Source organism: Rissa tridactyla, chromosome 2 (genome assembly GCF_028500815.1).
Source record: "Rissa tridactyla isolate bRisTri1 chromosome 2, bRisTri1.patW.cur.20221130, whole genome shotgun sequence".
NCBI lineage: Eukaryota > Metazoa > Chordata > Aves > Charadriiformes > Laridae > Rissa > Rissa tridactyla.
The window spans coordinates 76704332-76729430 of NC_071467.1; the positions used below are offsets into that span (position 1 = coordinate 76704332).

Genomic DNA, 25099 nt, shown 5'->3' on the forward strand with positions numbered 1-25099 from the left:
AGTTCATGGCCAGTCTTGCACAGCCAGCCAGGTTCGGTGGCTTCCTCTAGCCTTATAAATATAATTGAATACAATGACAATTACCTATCAACCTATTACAACCAACTACCTACTCAGGCAAACACATTTTTGTCTTTTTTCCTAACAATTCCTTTATTTGACTGAAAATTCCTGTAGATACTTGTCTTAGTCTGTACTTTAGAGAACATCTTCCACTGAATCCAGTTGTCCTTTACCTGAGGCCGAAAACTTTCATATTCAGAATACAGTCTCTGTGCTTTTTTTTCTTACTACTTCATTTCTTGCAAGAGAACAAAGTTATTTTGATAGCAAGAGTCTTGAGAAACAAAATGGAGTAATTTTTCTGATATTGACCAAGTGCTACATACATATTTACTTGATTAGAATACAAACGATGATTTTCTTACATTCATACTTGAATACTCTGTCTTTCAAAGAGTCCCAAAGCACATTACAAAGTTCAAAGCCATATTATGTGATAGGCTAATTTCAACCATTGCTAAGATGAAGCTACTTCTTGGACTGATTGAAAAATACAGTTATGAAGGAATCAGAATGGATGAAAACTCCTACCACACCTCTATAAAAGCAGAATCTGGTAAACAGAAGAAAATTTCAGCCTCTTTACACTGATAAAGATGCTTATTGTATTAAATAGCCAGTGAGAAGAAAAAGAATTGAGGTAAAAATGTTAAAACAGAGCACCTTTAAGCACATAAAAGTACTTACTTTTGAATAACTTTTAGGAACTGTGCTATGGCAGCTAACCCATCTTCTGTATAAAAGCTGTTTGATTCAAGGTGAGGGAGTGAATGCAGAAGGTTCCAGAAATATGGTTGCTTGTACAGGTTTTCTACTCTAGAAATCATTTCCTCCACTTCATTCAAATCCATCTTTATACAAAGAAAACACATTTACATGCAACACTTCCATTACCAGAAAAACAAAAAAGCAAAAACCAGATGCCTGTTAGTCCCCCTACGCCTATCCTCTAGAATTTTAAACCATTTAAAATATTTTTTTCAAGTGGAAACTTACCTCTAGCATTCGTAATTCACCACATGATTTTGGTGGTACTTTGAACTTATGGCAGCTTTGTTTCAGACGTCTTTCTCTGCTCTGATGTAAGATGGATCTGGGAGAAAAGCTAAGCAATCTTTTTCTGCTCAGAAGTGTAACTCTCTCCCAAAGAGAAGGATCATCTTTGATACCTCAAATGCAAGGAGCACTTTAGTCCTGCAAGGAATTTCTAAGTATAGGGTATAAAGACCAGGGGACTGCCAGGGACATGCCATTCTTGCCTCACAATTCCCTAGGTGTGGTTTGGGAGTGTCGAATACTGATTGATAAGAATGGCTCTTTAAAGATGGACTGGCGTAAAACCACCTCTTTTATAGGACTACACTATCAGATGTCTATGAAAAACATAGAGTCTATCGTACTTGTTTATTTTGCAGTCTTTGTTTCTCTGAAGCAATGTTTCACTAGGGATCTTTTGGATAACGGTAACACGAGCATGGTTTACATAAAAGATGTTTGTGTATGTTAGCTCTGTTACTAATAATGATAGGCTACTTTCAACTAAATATTCTTAATTTTGATAAATACATTCTTTCTATTCTACATTCCAGAAATGAAATTTCATATTGATACATCTCCTTTCAATAAAGTATCTCACAAGAAATTTTAAAATTTTACTATAAAAATGCCATCTAATTTCAAGTGATAAATTGGAAATCTATCTTTCATGAAGTAGCAGTTACAATCAACCACATATGGAGAAAATGCATTTTAAAATATTTTAAAAGTGAAATCAGTGATCTGTGAAAGGTATAAAACTGACAGTAATGGAGATCCACTACTGTGCCCATTCAGCCTTCCTATTTTTGTTGAGACTGTAAGGGTGAAAGACTAATGCATTGGGGACAGCACAAAGACCAAACTCATTTTGCATAAACTGCCAAATTGATTCTAGAAGGAATTACGCTACATCTTGCAAATCTGTCTTCCTTCACCCCGACTTGAGTCTGCTTCCTACACTGACTGGATCATAAACCGTAACTCAAAGTAATCTCATCCAAGCAAGAGCCACATCTTTTCAATCTCACTGCAGTCTCTTTTTAAGTTTTGGGTTGGTTCGCTTTTTCTTGTTTTGTTTTCTTTTCAATAGGTAGTACACATTAGGATAAGAGTTCCTTGCAAGATATTATGTAATATGATTGTATACATCTTAATACAAATACATCTGCAACTTTTAAGTTGCTCCTAATGAACAACTAACCTTCAAATAGTGTGAATTTTAGCTACTAACAACCTAGACTGGTTTAAATCAGTAATCTAGAAACCACTGATTCTCTATCAAATGTACAAGACATCATTTTTTCCTTCAACTCCATACCAATTTTTTTTAAAGATCGTTTACTGAAACTTGACAGAATACAAATTTCTAATCATTATAATAAAGATGCCTCAAAATCCAGAGCTGTAATTTAGAAACAGACTGTAGAAATACTTACAGTAACAAAAGCAGTGATGTTATGGAGCCCTGTAAAATCAAATATTTTGCTTTAGAGAGGCATTATTAACTTCAGAAGAATAAATTTTATAAGCAATAGCAAGTTGTACACAAAGGGAATTTCTATAGGAGTAAAGGCGTGTGAAACAACTAATACCCTGGAAAGATAGTGATCCACTTGCTTTTCTGTGCTTTCCAATACTTTTACTATTATCACAAAAACAATTTAAAAAGAAATTGCTTACCATTCACTTTTCAGTAAGGCAAAATCATCACATCAACACCAGATGAACGTACTAGTTCCCAGCCAGCCAGGCATGAAAATGACTGTTTTGCTTAAATCTTTCTGCTTGAAAACTCATCCAGAAAGTCAGGGTCATAGTAGGTCCTAAATGCCCTCCTGCTACAGCAGCAAGGCTGCACAGTATGGGTGGGAACAGAGCGGGAGCATCAGAACTTGGTGTTTTCAGTCTCACTCTTTAAGTGAGAGACTCATTTGTTTGCCTAAAGGTCACCAGATGTGAGCTAATGAGGTTTTCCATCCCTATACTCTCTATTACAACAGGAAAACCTGTGGAGAAAGACTTAAATCCTGATAAGTTACTTTTGACTCCATTTTAGACCAAGCAGGCATGTAGTCAGATCATTAATCCCTATCTTTAAAACTTTTCTTTCACAGTATTTTGTTAAGAATCAAGTAGTAAAAAAAAAAAAAAAGCACCATTTTAGAAAGCTAACTTTTTCCCAAGAATATGATGACTGCCACAGCAATAGTAATCATAAAAGTGGCTTTTTTCAGGGCAGCTAAAATTTTAGTTTGACCATTTTATTTTTAAAATAAAAGTATTCCTTTGTTCAATAGTTATCACCACCTGATAGATAAAGCAATTAATTATTAGATCACAGTTTACCTGAGAACTTTGAGTTATCCTCCCATAGCTTTTCTAAGGCCATGGTTTTCTCTGTGGTCTCAATAAATCCTTTCGCAAGTTCTTCTATCTCTTTCATGAAGCCTAGATCAGGTCCTGTGAAGCTCTCTGGACCAGCTTGGATGCCTGAGGTGCTTTTTCACAGGAAGAAAGGGGATCGGGGAGGTAATTATAACCTGGAAGCAAGTAGCTAAAAAATGTTTATATACTCACAGCAGTATTCTGATTATTTTTTTATTACTATTATGCATTTACACAACTTCTGTTTAGTTCAGGTCATTAGATTGCAAGTTGCATCACTGAGTCTCAAAACCTCAGGAAAAAGGACAATGAAAAATTGCTGAGCTGGAGCAACAAACCTATGCCAGAAACCCAATTCTGGAAGCAGCCAGACACGTCCAAAATAGTCTTTGATGTTTCTGAACACACTCAACTTTTCTCCCCTGGTTTATCACAAGTCCAGGTGATGGTTCAGTGATGGCCTGTACCCTGAAGTTCAGGCTTTCATATTGCATCTAAGGCAACACGCTGCAACCAGAACAGGTAAGTTGGTCAATGTTACCAGGTAAAATATAGGTTACTTTCTCTTTCTGGGCCCTGAAGAAAGTTGGTGCTTCCTCTTTAGTTAGTTTACTAAGCAACAGAATGATGATAGCAATTCCCCCACATTAACAAAAAAGCATCCATACTAACAAATGTACATTGATTCCAAAAGATGCACTCCTCAAAATACCCTTTTATTTGAAAAGTGAGAAGAATGATGTCTCTGGCTACACCAGAAATGCCTGTTAGAAAAAGCTATACAGCTTGGTTTTGGGATATGAGAGCTTGTTTTTTCAAATACATGCAACATCCTATAAAAACAGTATCCTATTATCATTACTGGCTTTCCCCTGATTTTAGTTTACAGCTAAACCCCTGGTACACGTTATCTCTATTATCTCTATCATACTACCATCTGGTGGCTACTCAATAGCACAACAATTTTCTAACAATACTTTCAAGATGAAATCAGACATCAAAGTTTCATTTAAACATCTCTAAACAGGAGAAAATAACTTGACACTCTCCCAAGGCATCATAAACAATGGAATAATCATCTTTAGCTAGGAATTATCATCTTTTACTAGGCAGTTGAATTCTGTTTTTATCTTATAGGAAGTTCAAGTTATCTTAGGGTGAAATCCTATGTACCAAAAATATTGCTGTTTTTTCATTACAAGCATAATTAACTCTCAAATAACCCCCACTTACAAAAATAAAATATATATTTACATTCCTTTCTTGTCAAACCTGTATATGAATACTAGTTTTCAGCACAATTCTTACTTATTGGTGAAGAAAAACCTAACGAGACAGATTCACAAACCGAAGCAAAAAACATCTGCTACTGCTGATTCTCTCGTTTCTCTTTCACTCTCTGATCGTCATTTGTTCAGACGCCCACAGAGCTGTCTGCAACTTTAGACCACAGGATAAGAAGAAAACTTAATCTTAAAACAATCAAGTCTTTGATTGCTTCAGTGCAGATTATTTTGATCCCAACGTGGCCAACAGCCAGCAGGATTTTGGAAAACTCTTCCACCAGCCTCAAGCTTCAGTGGATTAAAGATAAAACAATTCCTCACCACTTCCCCCCACATCCCCACCCTTTTAAACAGAGTTTTAAAAAGCAGGTTTCTGTTGTTCAGAGTGCAGTTTTTAGGGTGATTAATAGCTGCGCTTCGGCTCTTGCTTTTGAAAACTACCACATAAATTCCAATATTGCTAACACACCTGCTGCCTAAAATTCCAAACAGCTAAAGACACTGGTGTTTGGCAAAGAAGAACAGGAGCACTAACTACATGCTGAAAACTTTCTAGCGCTGTGCTTTCTGAGCATGAACAAGCGGCCAGCGTTTGACCGGAATAATAACAACCACATTGGTTAAAACACAAATCCAGTCAGAACTTTTTTAAAAAAATAAATACCCTATCTCAGTTTCCACAGGATTTTCCACAGATTTTTATTTTTAAAATACTTGCTGAACTTTAAATTGACAACTGACTCACAAAACAAGGTCACTTAAAATAATCACAAGACTTCAAAGAAGTGGAGCATAAAGGCAGTATTTCAACCCATGTTGTTTTCCCTCCAAACTAGACATAAGCCTTGCATCCCCTTGTACAAACCTCCCTGGTTTAGGAGCATTGCAAACAATAACACTCTGGGGAAAAGGGACACTTTTAGTCATGTGGGAGCATACATTTGGGCTCAATGCTGGTGCCGGGACTGCTGGTGCTGCCAGCAGCAGATCGCACAGATGACAGTGGTGGTGGAGTTAGTAGCTCCCTCTCCTCTGCCCCCATCACTGACTCTGACATATCCTGGGTCTGCAACACTTGGGTTGATAAAGAGCAGGGGAAAAACAGAAACCTCTTGGCATCTAATTTTGTATGCTATAGCCACCCGTTGGATACATAGCAGCAGCACACCCTATAATGCAGGCTGAATTGTATGAACATTAATCATTTCTGTTAATCTGAATCTCTTGTGAGTAATCCCAGCCCAGAAACCATTCAGCGTCATGCTGCACGAGCAGAGCAGTGAGCGGTTCTTGGAGCAGGTAGGTAGCAAATGTAATAGATAACCAGGGTCTGTTTAGCAATAGTTTTTCAAACAAGAGGAAAACTGAACTCCCCCACCCCCTAATTTGAGCGAGGAAAAATGCTGCCTGGCATCACTTGGCTTCAAAATGTTTCATTGATAGCTTTAAAGCTTCCTTCGAACTAAGAAGTCAGGCAAAAGGCTTCAGGTCGTGCTGCCCTAGGCGCTGTGTGAGGCAGCAGCAGCTGCCTGCGTATCCCTCCTGCCCTGCCCCTTGCCCAAGCAGGACAGCAAGCTCAGCCGGGCTGTCTCTTCAGTGTCTCCAGGCTTGAGGGCTGGTGAGACAAGCCACCGCCCTGAGAGAAGTCCCACAGCACAGGGGGGGCGGAGGGACACCCACTGAGGAAGACACAGAAACAAGAAGCATTAAAGTAAATACCTGGTGGCACTTGGAGTTCTGAAGAGCTCCAGGGAGAAGTGCAGCGAAAGGCAAGCGGATGGCAAAACTGGAGGGGGAGCTGGGAAACAGTAGGGGGGTGTAGGTTATGGAAGAAGGACCAAAAAACAGGTTTAAGGCCCAGCTGTTACAGAAGAGTGCAACCTGAAAAACTCATAGAAACACCACACTCCCAAGCACAAGCTTCTCAGCAGGATGACAGCAGCCGTTCGGAGGTGCTGTTTCTGAGCTATTAGCTTGATGAGGATTTCCAGGGCAGGAGCAATGTCAGCCAGCTGCCACTCGTGCCCCTCTGCCAACATTGCCACAGCCCTTCCTCCAGCTACTCTTGAAGCAGAGTGCAACATCCTTTGGCAATAGGCATATTAGTTATCAGGCTCAGTTTTATGAAACAGATTAAAATATTACAGAGGTTCCATTTGCTGGATATCCATGCTAAATTTTAAAGATTTTATATGTTTTCAACTGGTAATACGGGACCATATTTATCTCCTAATAAGAACGCCACGAGATACTACTAGTTTCTTAATTCAGCACTAGTTACACCAAATTGCAGGAAGATGTCACCATCTTGCCAAAAAGATAAGAAATTAGACTTCAAAACCAGCTGCAGGGTCAGTCAAGGCAAGCAATTTTCAGACAGCGTGCCAACAAAAATACTTAATTGTTCTACTGCGCTCTCCCAGAGAGCCTTCAACGTGTGCTTTCTGAGGCAGAAGATGACATTAACTTTCTTGTGTATGCATAAAGGAAGTCAACAGCAGCAGTTGCTAGGATCAATAAAGAGGACAAGCAAGGGAGGACAAAAAGGACAAAAGGAGGAAGTCAGTAATTTATCGGAGGGGACATGCATAATTAGAACTGGGGTGTTAGGAGGGGTTGTGTATACATATATAATTTCATTGTCATCTGTGGTAACTCTTCCCTTACTTGTGCATTTCCAGAAATACTTGCATAAGGACCAAAATCAAACTAAAGACATACATTCATACAAGCTTTGACCGTGACAAAACACTGTAAAAGAGAAAAAGGACTGCATCTCTGTGAGCATGTAAAAGCGATTGGCATTTCCTAGTCATGACTCAGAAAAGCTAATTCTGTCCAAATTACCCAGTTACTCAGGATGACAATAACAACGTTTCAGAGCTCATCTGAGATCTCAGCTACGATCTTAATGGGCAATGCCATTTAGACTGGTGATTTTCATAAACCTCTCAGCAAACTCTTGTCTCAAGCTCACCCCTGTCACCACATTAAAAATTTCTCTCTAAAACTGCAAAGACCCAGCTGTGCTGGCTTCTGTTCTGCACCATCTCAGGACAGCCTGGAGACATGACATCTCCATCAACACCAATACACATGCTGGACAATAGCTTACTGCGTATCTGTCACAGAAAGGAAAGATATTTCCTCTCCATGTTGCATAATATTATAACCCTTCTAAAATGCAGTAGATCAAAAAATATGAAGAACCAAAAAATTGTTGTTCTTAATTAGTTATAAAATGGAGAAAACATGTTCAAAATTCCTTTTCTCTCCAACTCTCTGACAATCTCTAAGCAAGATCACAAAAATTGCTTAGGTTTCTAGTTTCCAACCACATAGAAGAAGACTACAAAATCTGGCCCAGACCACATAGGGTTACTATTCCAATAAGTTGCTGCAGGTGTACAGCTATCTTGCAGAATTAATTTCTTTTTTCATTTGAAGATACACATCATCAAAGAAAAATTTGACCCTCTAAGCAATTCTTATGCAAGTGCTGTCATTGTTGCTTAGACCTTCCTTGATTTTGTTTTTCCACACCTGCTCTCATAACACAATCTCTTCTGATAATGCTCCACTAGAGAACCACAGAGGCGCAGGTATCAATAAAATCAATAACAAGAAAGGGACCAGCGTAAGTGGAGCTGCTCCAGGAGGGGGGCCAAGCTAGGAGCTGAGGTGACCCTGGAGGAGGCCATGCCCTCACCGATGGGGCACTGTCCCCCAGGATCCCAGCCAGCAGGCAGAGCCAGGGATGGTTCACAGGCTCCAGGGACAGCCCCAACATGGCAGGATAAGCCCAGGAGTCCAGTCAGATCGAAAGTAGACAAAGCTACCACATGGAACCAAGGGGTCCGTCCAGGAGAAGATGCCAGGCACAGACCTTGGGCCCTGACACATCTACAGGGTGAGGCTGCTCAGGCTGCTACTACTTGTAGCTAAATAAAGAGAAATAAACTAATGTGCTTAGAAATAACATTTTAGAGTCTTGTTTTCATGATCTTTGTAGTTCTAAGTCTGACAAAACCTAAGCTTAATTTTCTTTTAGGTATTGAGAAGTCTAAGAAACATAGGTATAGGACTTTGAGCTGCAAGGGCAAATCCCACCACAATCAGCAAGATTTGCAGCGGAATTAAGAGTACTGGGAATATATTATGTTTCCATGCACATGCACTCTCATTTGTGGTTGTGAGTGTAAGGACATAGGCCATTGTGCTGCCCGTTTTTTGTTTTATTTGCATGCTCTCAATTTTATTCTGTTCTGCGTTAAGATAAACTGGGGGGTTGAACATTTTGGAAAGAGCAGGGAAAAATGTCCTTTACCATTGGAGGTCCTAAATATATCTCCTAAATATTTCCATACTCCTCCGCTCTGAGATACTGCTGGGTGTAACAGGCTAGGGAATCTCATCAAAGAGCTGCAAGCCAGCATCTTCTGCAGTGGCTGAAGAGAGAAACAAGGAACAAAGCCTCTGAGCTGTTGAAAAATGGATGCTTTCTGAGGTATCAGAGGAGGTGGCAGATTTTTCAGCAGATCAAAGTTAATGAGGTAGTTGTAGCCTTCACCTGGCTCATCTTCTCACCATGTTGGAGGCTGTTAATGGAGCCTGTTGCCTGCGGGGATGTTGCCACATCTGTGAGGGCATGGCCTGCACCAGGATAACTCGAACCTCTGGATATGTCCCTGTCACGGAGCAGCCTTGCTCAGGCTGCTCCCTGACAAATAGTTATTTGGGTGGTTTATGGCTTTCATAGTGGAGGTTCCAACAGAACTCATAGAATTACTTTTTCCAAAAGGCAACTACTGTATTTCAAACTGATAGTACCCATGTGGTACATACTGTGAAAACAAATGGGTTAAGTGTCCATGCAAACTATGCAGAATCTTTGATTTACCCTTAATAAACACAGCATTCTTGATGCAAAAATGTCTCTGAAAATTATTATAAAGAACCACCTATGCTTCGATATAAATCCTCAATGATTGGTATTACTGTTCCTATGCCGCTCCTTCTCTCCAGTCAACACAGGGACATTGCAGGATTCAGTTATGTTTGGCTGATCAAGTTGACAGTCTGTATTCCTAAGGCTGTTGGCAGCCAGCATAAGTCAGAGCAGCCCTGAGGTTGATTTAATTTATACTGATGGACCTGCTGGAATAGACTGACCTCAGAATGAACTTCATCCTACCTTTTTACCCCTTTTCCTTACCTAGGCTACATGCTACTCAGTGTAGCCTATTGAGTGTATAAATATGCATACATTTTATTTTTTAGTTGAAAAATTGAAAGCCACTGAATAATTTCTCCAATTCTTAAGTAGGTCTAAGACTGCCTCTGGGAAATTCTTTCCTGCTTTTATTTTGAGCTGAAATATAATTTGGGCAGTTCAGTCAAAGCAGTGTAAATAATCATGCAGGGCAATCAATATAGTTCATAGTTTCCAGAGGTTTAACACACTTAGATGGCATCTGGACTAGTGATATAAATAAAACCTATCCTTTTAGGAACCAATTTTTAAAAAGGCCAACAGCTATTGTAACTCTATAACCCAGTAATATAGTATTGCCACTGCAAGTAACAGGCTATAGGCTTTGTACTGAGTTTGCAAGACCACGGCACAGAGGCTTGCCACATTTGCAGGCACATTAAGGCAAGTTCAGACAAAGCAAGTTTTGCTTTTGACTTGGTTTAGTTTTAATTTAATTTTTTTTCTGGCCAGACAGCTATGGCTATTTGCTTTACTTTCACTTCTCATTGTGTAATACCATCACAGTTTTATACACATAGGAGTAACAAGTGATCATTCAGTGCAAAGTGAGATATTTATGATTAACATAGCAAAGCAGTGCAGAGGCCCAGTATAATAGTAGAGGCCTTGAGAAGTGGGGGCACGGGATGTGCTGTACTGGAGTACATGTCTGGCATGGTAAGAGATGGAGCACAAGCTGGCACTGAGGACCCCATGACTGTAAACAACTCACCAGTGGCCAGTGACAAAGCCAATTTATAAGTATAAAGAAAAAATAACAGGTACCTAACATATGTAAAAGATACCATATACATTCAGACATACCATACAAATTTAGATGTATCATAGAGATGCAGACCACTGGAGAACAAGCAAGGTATAAAAGCACATTAGCAAACATAAGTGACCCCAAATGCACCCTAGAGTGAAAAAGAAGCCATCAAAACCACATTCCTCCAGGGAATGGTGTCCGGATCATGACTTGCCATAACAAGCCCACCACCACCAGCAGAATGCAGCCACTGACCTTATGACGCAGTACAGCAGTGGAAAGATGAGCATAACCCCAGGGAAAGGAGTAGAAACTAAGTGTTTGTGTAACGATTTTAACTGTATTATTATTAGGGTAATTTTTGTTTAGGGATATTACTGTAATACTGTTATTTCTATATATAAGTATTTTGTGTAATACTACATATGGACTAATAACGATTTGTGGCTTAAACCATTAAGATTCCCCAAACAAACTATTGCTTTATGTAGAAGGTGCTTGCTCATAAACAACATTTATTTTGATTTATTTTGCATGGTCTTATACAACAATTCTCTACATGTACAAATAACTAGAATGGACTGTCTAGATCAAACAGTAAGTATTATGGCCTATTACTGTGATAATGAAGGTTTCCAACTTGCTGTATGCTGATATTACTACATATAAACTTCTACAGTAATAAACCATAAAAACTTGATGCTCTTACACACTTACCTGGCTCAAACCTGTAAGATCTTTTTTTGGTAGATATTCTCAATTTTCTAAGAATACACACACATATATATACACACATATATTTTGATTAGCTCACCTTAAATTGACTTTATTGTTATATATTTTGAAAGGTTGCGTATGACTACATCCTTCAGCCAATTTGCATATGTGTCTTTACATCTCAATGCTTTTCAACATTTTGAAGTAGGTGAAATTACTACATTTCTTAAAGGAAAAGCCCAAATTCAAGTTCATCTTTTTCTTTCTACATTCTGGGATCCTGTGGCAAGGCCCTCTCACAGACTACTTTTTCACGTTCTTTTTGTTAAAGAGCTGATAGTCCTTTTTGGCCCTTTGTGGGTCTTATTCAAGAGTTATCCTTATTTTCTTTTCTGTGTTTATTTCCCCCACTATGTACTCTCCCAAACTATTCAAAGTTTAAATCTATGCATGATATATTTTTTGTTGCTCAGTCTCACCCTCATGTAATAAAGGACTTTCTAGTGAAGGGTAAACGTATGCTCTCACACGGCAGTAAGGAAGGACAAGAATATCGCAAGGTACCTCTCCATTTTTCCCCCCAAACAGTTTTCAGTATCTAATAACAGCATGAAATGCCCAAGAAGGCAAACAAAAATTAGGAAAAAGCATGACTAAGGTCCTACATCTTTTGCATTCATAAGGACACTGAAGGCAACTTTTAGCACAGAGTAAAAGCTCCTGTTCTACCTCTCTACAAGACAATAAGAACCTTTGCTGTAGAAAAAGATGCACTGTGGTACTGATGGCTCCGTCAAATTTGTATAACTTACCGTAAGCGGTTGGTTTTCTGTGTTGTGTAACTAGTATTCTTGCATCTTGAACCAACGTTACAGAAGAGGGTCCGCATGAAAGGATAAAGGCCCCGACTTGGTAAGTCCCGAGCTTCTAAGTAACCTAAAACCACGTAGTGGCAGAATTAAGACCAGTGACATTGCAGTTACAAACCTATACCATCACATTGTGTTCCCTTCTCCTAGAAGGTGGCTTTGTCGCTTGCAAACGATGAAGTTGTATCAGTGGCAGGTGTCCCACTTAAGAACAAAGAATTCACCACAGAAAATGAGTAACTTTTGTGTCAGACTGTGACATCAAGGTATAATATTTGAGAGCAGTCTTTGAATAGCTGGTTTTCATGGTAGTAATGCTGTTGCAATATCATATGTCTTCCAGCTTCTCTTCCCCAAATGCAACCTGCTCTAGGTGAACCTGCTTTGGCAGGGGGGTTGGACTAGATGATCACCAGAGGTCCCTTCCAAACCCCTACCGTTCTGTGATTTTGTGTGATTTGTGACCTGGATTAGAATATAGACTTCTTCACAAAATAGTATTTCCTCTTTTCTCCCAGGCTTTCATGAGATGAAGGAACTGGTATTTAGCAATGTCTGCATGTACATCCATCAGGGCTCTCTAAACAGCAATTTTTTCATATCTCTAGAATTTATCCACATCTCTCCATAGTTCTGAGAATTTAAACTTCAAAACATAAAGCAACTTTTTGCTTACTTTGAAACATAAGGAATAGCTATAGGGTTCATATTTAACTTAAGTTCTCCGTTTAAAACAGCTAAAATTGAGAAATATTTGAAAGATCATTCCCCCTCTTCCTCTGGATAACTTTCTTTTGGCAACCATTACATCAAAATTAAGGGAATGAAATGAGAAGAAAATAAGAAAGTTAGCATTTGGGCTAACACTTCTACTGAATATTCAGAATCGAAAGATGCAGAAATGGGAAATTTACTACATGTACATGATGATACTTAAAAATTATAATTTTATTTAAATTCAGGTACCACTATTTTTGAGACGTGTACCATTAGAAATTGCACTGTTAGTCAAACCATCCATTCCTCAGGAACGGTATTTGATGTATAAATTAATGAATTTTGAGTTGTGAATGACCAGTGCCATTTGCAGATGAGTTATTTTTACTTAGCGCACTCCAGTTCACGTTGTGGAAAGCTCTCTGAGCACATACACTAGATCACTTTCTGCTAAAACAAAGCAGAAGATGCGCTCCAAGAGCACACTTAGTATGCTCAAACCATCAGCATGCATTGCATCCTTGGGTCCGGACTAGAGCTAGTCTACAGTAAATGTCTATAGAGCAGGCTAGATTCTTTCCAGATGTTTCACTCTAAAGATCTATAATTGTTTTACTAAATTGCTTTCTAATGCAGCTAAAGCTGGTTTATCCCCAGCTTACTGACATCTGTGGATAACAGAATAATAAACTGAATAGACTGTCATACACAAGTCATTCTTTTCTGAATGAAGTTAACGTTTGACAAGATAAAATCAGGAAGACCTTTATAAGGTGGAGGTAGTCATAACAAGTTTTGAAGTGTTGATGGAAGTATTTATTATTTACAAAATGTTCATTCTAAATCCCAGCAACTGGGTAGGGGTAAGATTCATCTTAGACATCTAACTGTTAATATCTACTGCATAATTATCTATCTCTGAACCAGTCATCTAAACTCCATTACTCAATAGAAAGAAATAAGTACAACTAAAACCCAAGAAATCCACCTTCCTCCAAAGTAGATGTCTAAAATTGCTCTGACACATCAGACCTTAAACTCGGTATTTCTTTCCTGCCTAAATATGGATCGCTCAGATCTACAGCTAGACAAGACTGAATCCCACCTTAGGATTCTTTCCATTCACTCCACTACATTTAAGCTGCCCATTCTAGGATATCTTTAATATTTCCTAAATACTTCTACAAGCAGAGGCAACCAATATAGAACACAGGTGAAACAAAACATACAGTTTTCCTTGTATTTGGGGGGCTCCTGGAAGCGGATTGCAGCCAGAATCAAGAAAAGTGCACACGGCCAGAGTATTTCAGTGAGAGACAAGACCTGAAAAGGAAAATCAAAACATCGTCAGTAATATAGAAAAGAGGATTTGGGAACAAATCATTAAAATTCATAGATCTTTTAATAAAAAAACATTGAATATCTCCTCTACAACTACTTAAGGGAAAAAAAATAATTAAAATCAAATTAGTAATTAAGACTTCTATTTAAAATCCTTATAACTTTGCCAAATACACTACTTTCAGAGTACAAAAGCAATTTTCACTTCTTCTATTTATAGCGTTTGTAGATATTTCTCTCTGGTCAAGACAGCGACATCCATCTTTCCCATACCTGAACCTCCTAACAAGCCAGCAGCATTCTGCACCTTGCTGCAACTCCTCATGCTCTCCTGAATCCTGCTGTCCTGAATCCTGCCTGGTGGCTGCCTCCTTGTCCTTCCCTGGTTGCTGCTACTTACACCCTTTCTTTCACCTGTAGTCACCTCTCTCCAAAATCTGCATTTGTCACGCATTGTGAGACCAAGCTAATGGGCCTGAGGCTGCCCACCGCCATGCTTCTTGCTTCCCTCCCTTCCTATTTCCAGGGCCACAAGGAGAAGGCACTGAAGCTGGTGCACTGCGGGGCTCGCAGGTTTTGAGCTGGTGTCCTCTGAGCAAATTGCATGTACACGGTATGTGCTTGCCCATCCACAGAGAGGATGCAAGCCCCAAAATGGACCGCACAGAGAAAATAAATAAATAAATAAATAACGCCCCCCCACAACAAACAAAACCAATTGTCTCAATTTTCAGCTGCAAAAAGGAAGACTGCCATTCAGCCTACTTTCAAAACACTTACAGGTTCACTGATAAAAGTGCTAGGAAAGCATGAATACTGGACTCAGTAACAGAAACGTAGTAGAAATGACAAATCGCTACACTAAAGATCTCCCATTAGAGACTATTAACTTCTCCAAAGCATATTGAGGATTTTTATTTCTAAACTGTCACAGTTGAATCAAATACCACTGGGGAAGCAATTCCTAAACTTGGGTGTGTTAGAAAAATACCTGAGAAAAGTAATACAATGCTTAAGAACAAAATCCAATGGCAGAGTTTTCCATGAGGAAAAGGCCTGCTCTGCTGAACACGAGGCAAGAAACTAAAGGCTTTCTGAAATTTAAGGAAATTGCCATTTATCTAAGCTGAACACACTCCAAACCCAATAGGAGCCAACAAAACCACAAAAAAAAGAAGCCAGACTTGATGCTTTTGTTTTCAAATTTTTAGGGAGAAGCAGGGGCCGGCTGCTCCCTAAGACATGGGCGGCCATGCACAGTAACATCTCCCACAGGACCCCACGAGGCGAGCAGGGGAGGGCAGGTCCAGCCATTGCAAACAGCTTCAACCAGGAGTCCAGACCCTCAAGGCAAGGTCACGGTGACGAGGCAGGACCACGGTCAAGCTAGAAAGACAGCTGCCAAGCAAAAGAGCTAAGCTGAAGAGCAGTGCTCCTCTGAGCTGAGGGCCCAGAAGCCATATTTCAGGTGGGCCCTGAGCCCAGGTGAGACTGGTCAGGGCCATTAAGGCTTAGCACTGCCCCCAGGGCCCTGGCAGCAGCCTCCCCTCCTTGGCACACTCAACCCCATACTGCCCATCTGGGATCCAAGGGGCCTTTGCTGTGGAGTGGTGTCATTGCTGCAGGGCATCAGTGGGGGCTATTTTGGGGTGGGGGGGGGTGGATGCAGGTACAACAGATAAGAGACACTGCAGAAGAGACTTGGAGGAGGTATTATTGGGCTGCCCCTGGAGACACACACCGCCATCATCCCCCAGGCCAGGCCAGGCCTGGGGGAAGGAGTGGGGTAGAAGGTCCTACAAGAAGCCCAGGGGGTCAGGACTGTGGGAGACCAGAGCTCCGGTGGAGTGGGTGGTGGTTTACAGGGGAAGGCCCTGGACAGCCATAGGCTGGGCTCCCTGGAGCTCACCTCAGGGCTCAAGGCAACCTAAGCAGGCAGTCAGGGTACAGCACCAGCCAGCTGCTTCCCTAAAGGGCAGGGAGCCAAAGGGGATGCCAGGCCAGCAGGGTCCTTGCCAAGCAGGGCCTGTCCTGCAGTACTCCAGCAAGGCAAGTGCAGTAAGGCTCAACTGAAAGCATAGATCTACAGGTGAGTTTGCAGTGATGAGACAGGCCTGACATCAAGCCAGGAAGCTAACCTGCAGGCCGTGGTCACATCCAGTGAGAGTAGCCAGGGCTGGACGCAATCTTGCAATCACCTGGAGAGGCTATGGGAACATACAGCTGAGCTAGAGACTATCACTCCTACTGAAGGCCCCAGACCAAATTTAAATAGGGGCAGGGCTGGGTGTGTGGGTGGAGGCCCATGTGAGGCTATTCAGGGTCATTAAGACATCAGTGACCTTAGGGCCCTGACACCTGTGAGCAGAGCTGTAGGTGTATTTAGGTATTCACTTGATAATGCCCTCTAGATAGTATCAAGCTACTTATAGTTTGCACTTCTTTGCTCCCACTCATCTTTCTGTAAGCTAGAGAAGCCTCTTGGGATTCTTCATCATGGGATACCATCTCTGGAAAACCTGTGGACTAACCAAAGTCTTCTGATTTTAAGTCTGCTGTTCTGTTCTCTATCTGTCCTACCACACTGCACTTTTACCAGGGGCTTCCTTTACCTGTTACAAGCAGATCAAGCGTAAGTAAATAAATTGAAAGTGCAGTCAGCTCAGTAGCTTCCGAGTCTATTGCACAATATCCAGAAACACACTTGTGTGCCCTGGGCACCAAAATAACTGTGCCAGCTTTTATGCTTTTTCAGTACAACAACAAGGACAAAACACAAAGTCATGTAAATAAAACCATGGTGAGGAGGCACCACAGCTAATTCCAGGTAGCTCTACTTCTGAAAGCAGAGGACTGAACTCATGGATAACACAAGTCACTGGTTGTCACCTACCAACCAAAAAAATTTGAAGTTCTCAGTTATATTTAACAAAGACTCATGATGTGGGAAGAACAGGAATGGTTTTACGTACTGGCTCAATCTCCAGTATCCAAACTGTTAGTAAAAAAGCTAATGTTATTGTATAGAGCTAAATCTAGGCTTACTAAAAAAGATGTGAATTTGGAGCAGCATTTTACTAGGACAGTTGTTGGTGAGAGTACCTCTTTGGTCAAGGAAATCTAACACATTATTCGTAATTAGTAAGAAGGTTTCAAGCAAAAAATGCTGGGGATTCAGAATAACATGAGCTTCTGACTTCAAAATCTAGATTAGTTCACCCAAACAAATATAGACATACCCTCATTCTGGACTTTCTTTTTTCTTACCATTTCCCCTATTAGGCTGCACTAAGGGCCAGTCATTCACATTTAATATAGCTGTGAAATTCATTGGACCTTTTCCATTGACACTCCCTTTGGTATACTGTACCAGGTCACTAGAGGCCCACTCTTGCAACTTGCATGGGATATGATATATCACTTGGCCTAAAACTTTGAGTGGCATTCTTCCTGTAGATTTCCATGGATTTCCATGGACTTTGGATGGAGCCAAGGAAGTTCATTTATTTTAGGTAGATTTGAGTTAATTGGGTTTGGCCTGTTCCTGGGCTTTTTTGCCCACAATTACATTTTAGAAATATTTTGAGCTTTAAGAATTTGACCCACTGAGAATTGCTGCTGGATTATCATAGGGCACGTAGAAATCAAAACAGAGAAAGGGGAAGAAATAAGCCATTTATAAGTTTAACTGAGTGTCATCTGGCTAGAAATACAAAAGAATACTCTGTGACTAGAAAAGTCACACAAGCTGTAACACAGTAGGGTATGCCAGCCACAGAACAGTTGAGAACTGTCCTCTGGTTTAAGCTTTTCCAAAATTAATTTGCTTAGTCAAATATCCAAAAATCTGGCATGCATGGAAGGGTTATTTTTCCAAATCTGTGACAAATAATCCAAAGATTCTTGAAATACAAAAATACAACAGCGGCATTTTTTTAACTGGGCAAATTCTCTCTCTCTCTCTTTTTTTTTTTAACAAACTTAGGAATCAAAGTGATCATTGCACAATGACACTAGCATTGGCACTGGGGGAGAAAGGCAGAATCACAGAATGACAAAATCGCAGAATGGTCGGTGTGGGAAGGGACCTTCAGAGATCATCTAGTCCAACCCCTCTGACAGAGCAGGGGCACCTAGAGCAGGCTGGACAGGAACGCATCCGGGCAGGTTTTGAATATCTCCAGAAAAGGAAACTCTACAACCTCTCTGGGCAGCCTGTTCCAGTGCTCTGCCACCCTCCAAGTAAAGAAGTTTTTCCTCATGTTGAGACTGAATTTCCTGTGTTCCAGTTTGTGCCCATTGCCCCTTGTCCTGTCACTGAAGAGCCTGGCCTCATCCTCTTGACACCAGCCTTTCAGATATTGGTAAGCATTTATGAGATTCCCTCTCAGTCTTCTCTTCTCCAGGCTGAACAGACCCAGGTCTCCCAGCCTTTCCTCATAAGAGAGATGCTCCAGTCCCTTGGTCATCTAATGAAATAAGAACTGTAAACAATTGTTACTCCCATTCTGGGCTGCATTCTCCTTGGTTGTTGCCATTCACCTGAGAAAACTCATGTACCTAAAGAACAGGGTAAATAGCAATGATTTTGGTGCATCTATAAAATTCATGGTTTCATAAATATATCAAATTCGTGACTGGAGAATACCAGTGAGCCAAGCAGGTATAGGCCTATCAGAATAACTTCTGTTGCTTAGGTTTTAGGAAAACAAATAATTTCCCCCTTTTCCATTTATCTCCAAAATTTCAGTATGCATTAATGGCTTATCAGAGGTAGACTTCTCGGTCTAACATGCTTATGCCTTTCTTTGTTAGAGTACCATGGACGTTGGTAATAGCAATTGCAGAGGACCTAGGAATATTAAGAAATAATCCCATTGTCCACATTGCCGTAGACTGCTCCAGCTATCCTTACTACAGTCTCAACTTGTGCCTCGGTAGCAAGAGCCGCAGCCATGCAGCTGATGCTTGAACGTGAAGGAGTCTGAAATAGTTGGTTGGGTTTTTTCTAACTTCCAAAAGAGCCCTTAGCAGTCCTGTCCCTTGGTAAGCTAATGATTTTTTTTTAGATGAATAAAGCAAACCCCACTCAGCTGGCTTCCAGCAAAGCATGTGATAACAGAGGGATCTGGGAGAAGTACAAGAACTAAGGCAGTTGCAGAGGCAACACCAACAGGTTGGTCTGAAGTGGAAATAGGTCGGAGGACTCAGTGAACCATCAGCATGCTGCAGACATTAAGGAAGCAAAATTGATCTTATTGAGCAAGTTATTCCTGGTAAAGGTGGTAAGTAATGCTGCTGTACAAGGCATATTCATGTTCGAATAGGAAAGGCACCAACAGAAGAAGGTCCAAAGAAAGGACATTTGAAAGGTGGCAGCCCTTCTGCAGCCGCTTTGTGCGGGCACTGAGGGGAACTGGGGTCTGATTGCTCATGCCAAGTCTGGTGAGTTACATCTGGGAGGAATGGAGAATTTGGTAATGGAGCTCTAGGACCTGGCTGATAACGGCAGACAACTTTGTAACTGTTCATTGTTGTTAAACTGTTATTTTTTTGCACTGATGCAAAAACATACAAGTGCAAAACAGAGGGCACTCAAAAATAAGCAACTTATAGGGCTGTTTTTATCTTTTAAAGTGTGGAAGAAATATCTTTTAAAGTGTTTTAAAGTGAACTGTAAAGGACAAAAGCAGGGCAAAGATGATATGAATTGTAGGGGCAGATGAAGAACAAGAATTATACCAGCTTTTTCTCTCATGCTTAACATTAATCTAAAATAAAAATAATTAATAATAGCATCTTTTTTAAAAAGGCATAGTTTTAGAATAGGCTATATTTCTGTTTTCTCCTAATAGTCGTATTAGCAACTACAAACTCCGAACAATTCACAACATGATTATAATCCCAATTCTCCTCTAAATTGGGGTATCAGGACAAGGGAATTTGTGAATCATGCTTCATACTTTACCTATCTGCAAATTGGGACGGTAATAAATGCTACATAAGCAATAGTTAAGAAACGCAGTGATAGAAAACTTCAGTAATACAGTTGCCTGGTAGTGTGTATCTCCTGAGCTTCCATAATCTGTAGTTCAGAAACAAAAGTTTCTGAAAACTAAGAAATGAGATGGTATCTTCTACAAAATGGCAATTTCAAACTCCAACTGATGTCCAAACACACGTGTTATCCTGTGCTGCCTTTGAACCATGTTAATAAGAGATGCTGATGCCTGCCTGAATTTCAATCAAAACACCTACTCTTTTAGAGAACACTTACGTCTGTCACAACCCCTTTACCCTTCACTATCTGAGATCAACTAATACCACATGACACTCATGACATGTCATTAGTGCCACAGACTACACTTGTCTGCTTGCCCTAACTGCTGGTAAATAACCATGACAAGACAATCACCTTCTACAGGTGATTAGATGTGTAGATAGATGTGTAGATAGATCTACACAATACAATACAGAGCTGAATCACACCAGATCTTTCAGGAGATGCAGCTCTCTTCAGATTCAGAAAGGTCTGACCTGCCCTTTGCACAGGTGGACGATCCACCTGGATTTCTTCTTGTGTAGCTGCAAATGGAGTGCCTTCGTGGCTCAGTGTTCACACAACGAGCACATAAGGAGGTTTTGCAAATTCCCCAGGATAGCTCCTGGCTCTGGACGGTCAGAATTAAGTGCTTTGGGTCATTCATTGTAATTCCTGGTTTGGGGAAGTCTGCGTCTCAGTGAGCTCTCTATTCAGGAAAGGTACCAATAAGGCAAACTTAAATGAGTTAAGATTTTGTCCTTCAGAAATAGATACAAAGGAAAACTAGACAGAGCGAGAAGAGAAATAGATCAGCATGGAGGAGAACAGGAGATACTGAGAAGCCACTTCATGCACACTGATTGAAGTACGAGGAACAAGGAGCACACAGAAGTTTAGGAATGGAGAAGAATATAACCAACAGTATACCTCCCCCAAAAATGTCTTTGATGTTAAAAAACATCACTTGAAATCATTTGGAGAAGAAATTCTCTCTCTAAATCACAACTTTATTTAAGTGAAATATTTCTGAAATGGAAAGCAGTATGTTTATTGAATTGAAGTAATCCTATCTGAAGCAGTTAACATGGCTTATTGCAAATCCCCAGATCATCACAGACAAGGGAAATCAATGAGAAACTATTAATTGTAGTGACATATTTTTTGACAAAAATGCTATCTCACTTGAAAGAATTATTTTCCTTTTATCTTCAATTTAAAAAATCACCTCAATCACAGTAAAAGCAAACAATGACATCTCATCTCTTATTTGAGTATTATTTTAATTTTGACTGCTATTGAAGTAGCTGCCACATTCTTCTGCATATTGGAATTTGAAATCTTTAATCAGGCTTCATAGGGTGGACAAGAAAGGAAACGTATAAGTATATACAATTTTAATATACAGTCCTTGCATCCCCCATATCTAGATTTTGATCTCAATTGTGCAAGCTTTCTTACATTACCAATGAGTACCTGTAATGTGAAGGAAATTGATTTTCATCGTCCCCACTGCTACAAGCACTGGTAGCATCTAACGATAATTAAAAGATAAGCTGTGGCTCTTCCGAAGTTTTATGAGATTTCCTATCTCATTCATAAACTGGGGAGTATTGATGTGCTCAGCCATTTTAGAGTTAAAACACACTATTGTTCTCTACTTGGATTTTCAGCTATTAGGAGACCAAAGGCAAAACAAGGCAGCCAGCCTGTCTTTAACAATCTGCAGTGAAAAGGGAAAATCAAGACTGATAGAAACACTCTTTCCAACAGATACTAAAAGAAGATTTAAAATATTCCTTTGTTTATCATTTCCAAAAACTCACCGGTTGTCTCACACGGCAGAGCCAATTCTTCCAAAATAGAGCCTTGAACTGGTGTACGGCATGCCCCATATCGTCTTTTCTTTCCTTCATCCACTTGCAGAGTGGCTTCTTAAGGACTTTCTAACTCAGAATCATCTCACCAAGCAGTCTGAACCTATTTTTCAGTAGCTGAATAATTCCAGCACTAGAGAATGGTGCAAGTGATTTGCCTGCCTGCTGAGAAAAGATGAGATTATGTTTCTGCCTCTTGTTTTGCATTCGTTGAGGAATCTCATCTTTCCATTTGCTTAGTGCAATGAACAGTAAGGGGATGGGTTTGTATAAATGCCTTCAGGGTGCTTTACCCCACAGTATATATTCTGCACTCGTTTCTACTTTTCTGGAATAAAAATGAATGCAAATAACAGGGAAAAAAAAGGAATATGTAACACACATTTGTCTTTTTCCAGAGTTTGGTGACTTTCTGTCACTGCAGTGTTCGTGTCATTTTGCATGCATAGGCTTAGATTTTTGAAATGAAAAAAAAAGAAGAATAGTAGGGAAATAAGTACAGTGTTTAACCACGTAGCCCTCTAAATGTCTGTATACTTCTAGAACACCCTTATAAGCACGCATCTAGCATTGGGGTGGTCCCATTGCATCATCATATGACTGTTTAATTTTATCTTATAAGAGGTGTGTGTTTGACATTTCATTCTCCTTTTTCAGTATACTATTACCTACGTAAAGGTGGAATATTCTGATGAGTTAGAAAACTGTGTTAATTAATTGCCATGTGCCACCCAGGATGCAAATCGGTCTTCCAGCACTTCCTTCAGCAAAGAGGAGGGAGGGCAATTCCTGGATCTGTGCAGGGAGATCTGCAGGAGGGGACCCTGCGCATCCCTGTGGCAGCGGGGCCACCTGGAGACGAAGCAGGTGTCTGGCAGTGCAGAGCTCTGCTGTTTTACTGGGAGGTGAGAGCAACTACCCTACCGATCGGGAATGCCACCTTGAGCAGAGGAGTAATCTTTCTGTACATTTTGTTCTACCCAAATGAATTGCCTAAGATAGAGTCTGATCCCCCCAAGCTCTCTGTATGGTCAATGGAGACACGTAACACAGCCATTATAGGAGGCGATTCAAACCACCTAAAATCTGAATCAGTGCAATTCCTGAACAAATATTCTTTATTTCTCATTATTGCTGAGTAAATTGCATCATTACACTTTCTGCAAAATGTGTTACTAATGAATGAAAGAGACATCTTAACAATCATGGCTATTTTCCCACATTAAGAATAAAATCCCCAAAAATCTAAAAACTTTTTGGATACAGAAGTCACCAGTGAGCAATACAATTTCCACTAGACTTAAGCTAAAGCAGCAATCTAAAAAATTAATAAATATGATACTTCTGCAATGAGCAACTGCACATCTGCAGGTCCACTGAGCTCTGCCAGTTTCCATGGGATGAGGTTCAGCTGGTGTCTTATGTCCAGTGTTTGAGCTTCCCTTTCCCAAGTTCTGCACCAGCAGTCACCCAGCAGTAGTTTTTGGCCTTCCAGAGCATGTTGTGAAGCTTAGTTACTCCACTTCATGTTAAACTGACCAATTAATCTGTTAAAACTTTTGTATTTGAAATGGTGCAAATTTCTGTTTTAATTTTTACATTTTCTGTTTATAATTTTTACAGGTGTCATTAATTTGTAAATTTTTACATACTGGTAAAAATCACCTCCCAGCAAAGCAGAAATCATAGCTGCGGTCTGTGCTGAATGCACAGTCTGTTCTGATGCAGGACATGACTAGTTGAACACCTTTCTTCCTCAAATATGGTGGGATTTCCTTTTATTTTCTTTGCTCTGAGGATGAAAAATTACTGGAATAATCATTGCATCCAAAGAAGAGCAACAAAGCTGGTGAAGGGTCTAGAGAACAAGTCTTATGAGGAGCAGCTGAGGGAATTGGGGTGGTTTATCCTGGAAAAAAGAAGACTGAAGGGAGACCTCATCGCTCTCTACAACTACCTGAAAGGAGATTGTAGCAAGGTGGTGGTCGGTCTTTTCTCGCAAGTAACAGGCAATAGGATGAGAGGAAACGGCCTCAAGTTGCACCAGGGGAGGTTTAGATTGGATATTAGGAAAAATTTCTTCACTGAAAGAGTTGTCAAGCATCGGATCAGGCTGCAGAAGTGGTTGAGTCATCATCCCTAGAGGTATTTAAAAGCCATATAGATGTGGTGCTTAGGGAAATGGTTTAGTGGTGGTCTTGGCGGTGTTTGGTTAACAGTTGGACTTGATCTTAAAGGTCTTTTTCAACCTAAACGATTCTATGATTCTGTGATTTAGCTTTAAATAGAAATGTGAAAATCCTCAGGACGTACTAAAAAAGTAAGTAACTCAGTGTTTACCTGAATTATGTTAAGCATGTTTGTACCTCTAAGGCAGGGTTTATTAAGCTATGTATGAAGGTGGGTCTACTGAGCACATCTTCTGTTCTTCCATTAACCGATTTCCCGCTCCACTGCTCTGTCATGGTACTGGCAAAGTGCACACCTCCCGTGGTCATCAAGCACGTCACCATCTTCCTGCTTCCTCCAGTGCTGAAGGGCAGTCCCCGTGCTGCGCAGCAGAGACATGTCCCCCACATCTCACCTCTCCCATCATCCCCCCACTCTGGGGCTTTCCTCATGGCGTGCCCTACGGTGGCAAAATGTAGCTGGGCAAACAACCAAAAAGGAAGAAGGTACCTCACCAAGGAGCTCCACTCACAGCTGGCTGGCACTTGCATAAAGGATGTTTCTCTGCTTT

At 40.4% G+C, this 25099-nt stretch overlaps 1 protein-coding gene across 1 annotated transcript in view; it reads right to left on the minus strand.

The window, feature by feature from the left end:
- The window catches only part of ABCA13 (ATP binding cassette subfamily A member 13), a 195813-nt gene extending 173436 nt beyond the window's left edge, over positions 1-22377 (minus strand). The window contains exons 1-6 of the mRNA XM_054191743.1: positions 22309-22377; positions 14331-14424; positions 12328-12451; positions 3448-3599; positions 2538-2566; positions 751-914 (exon numbers count right to left, since the gene is read on the minus strand). Of these exons, the coding sequence (XP_054047718.1) occupies positions 751-914; positions 2538-2566; positions 3448-3599; positions 12328-12451; positions 14331-14424; positions 22309-22377 (632 nt within the window). The remainder of the gene's footprint in view (positions 1-750; positions 915-2537; positions 2567-3447; positions 3600-12327; positions 12452-14330; positions 14425-22308) is intronic.
- Positions 22378-25099: the final 2722 nt, after the last annotated feature.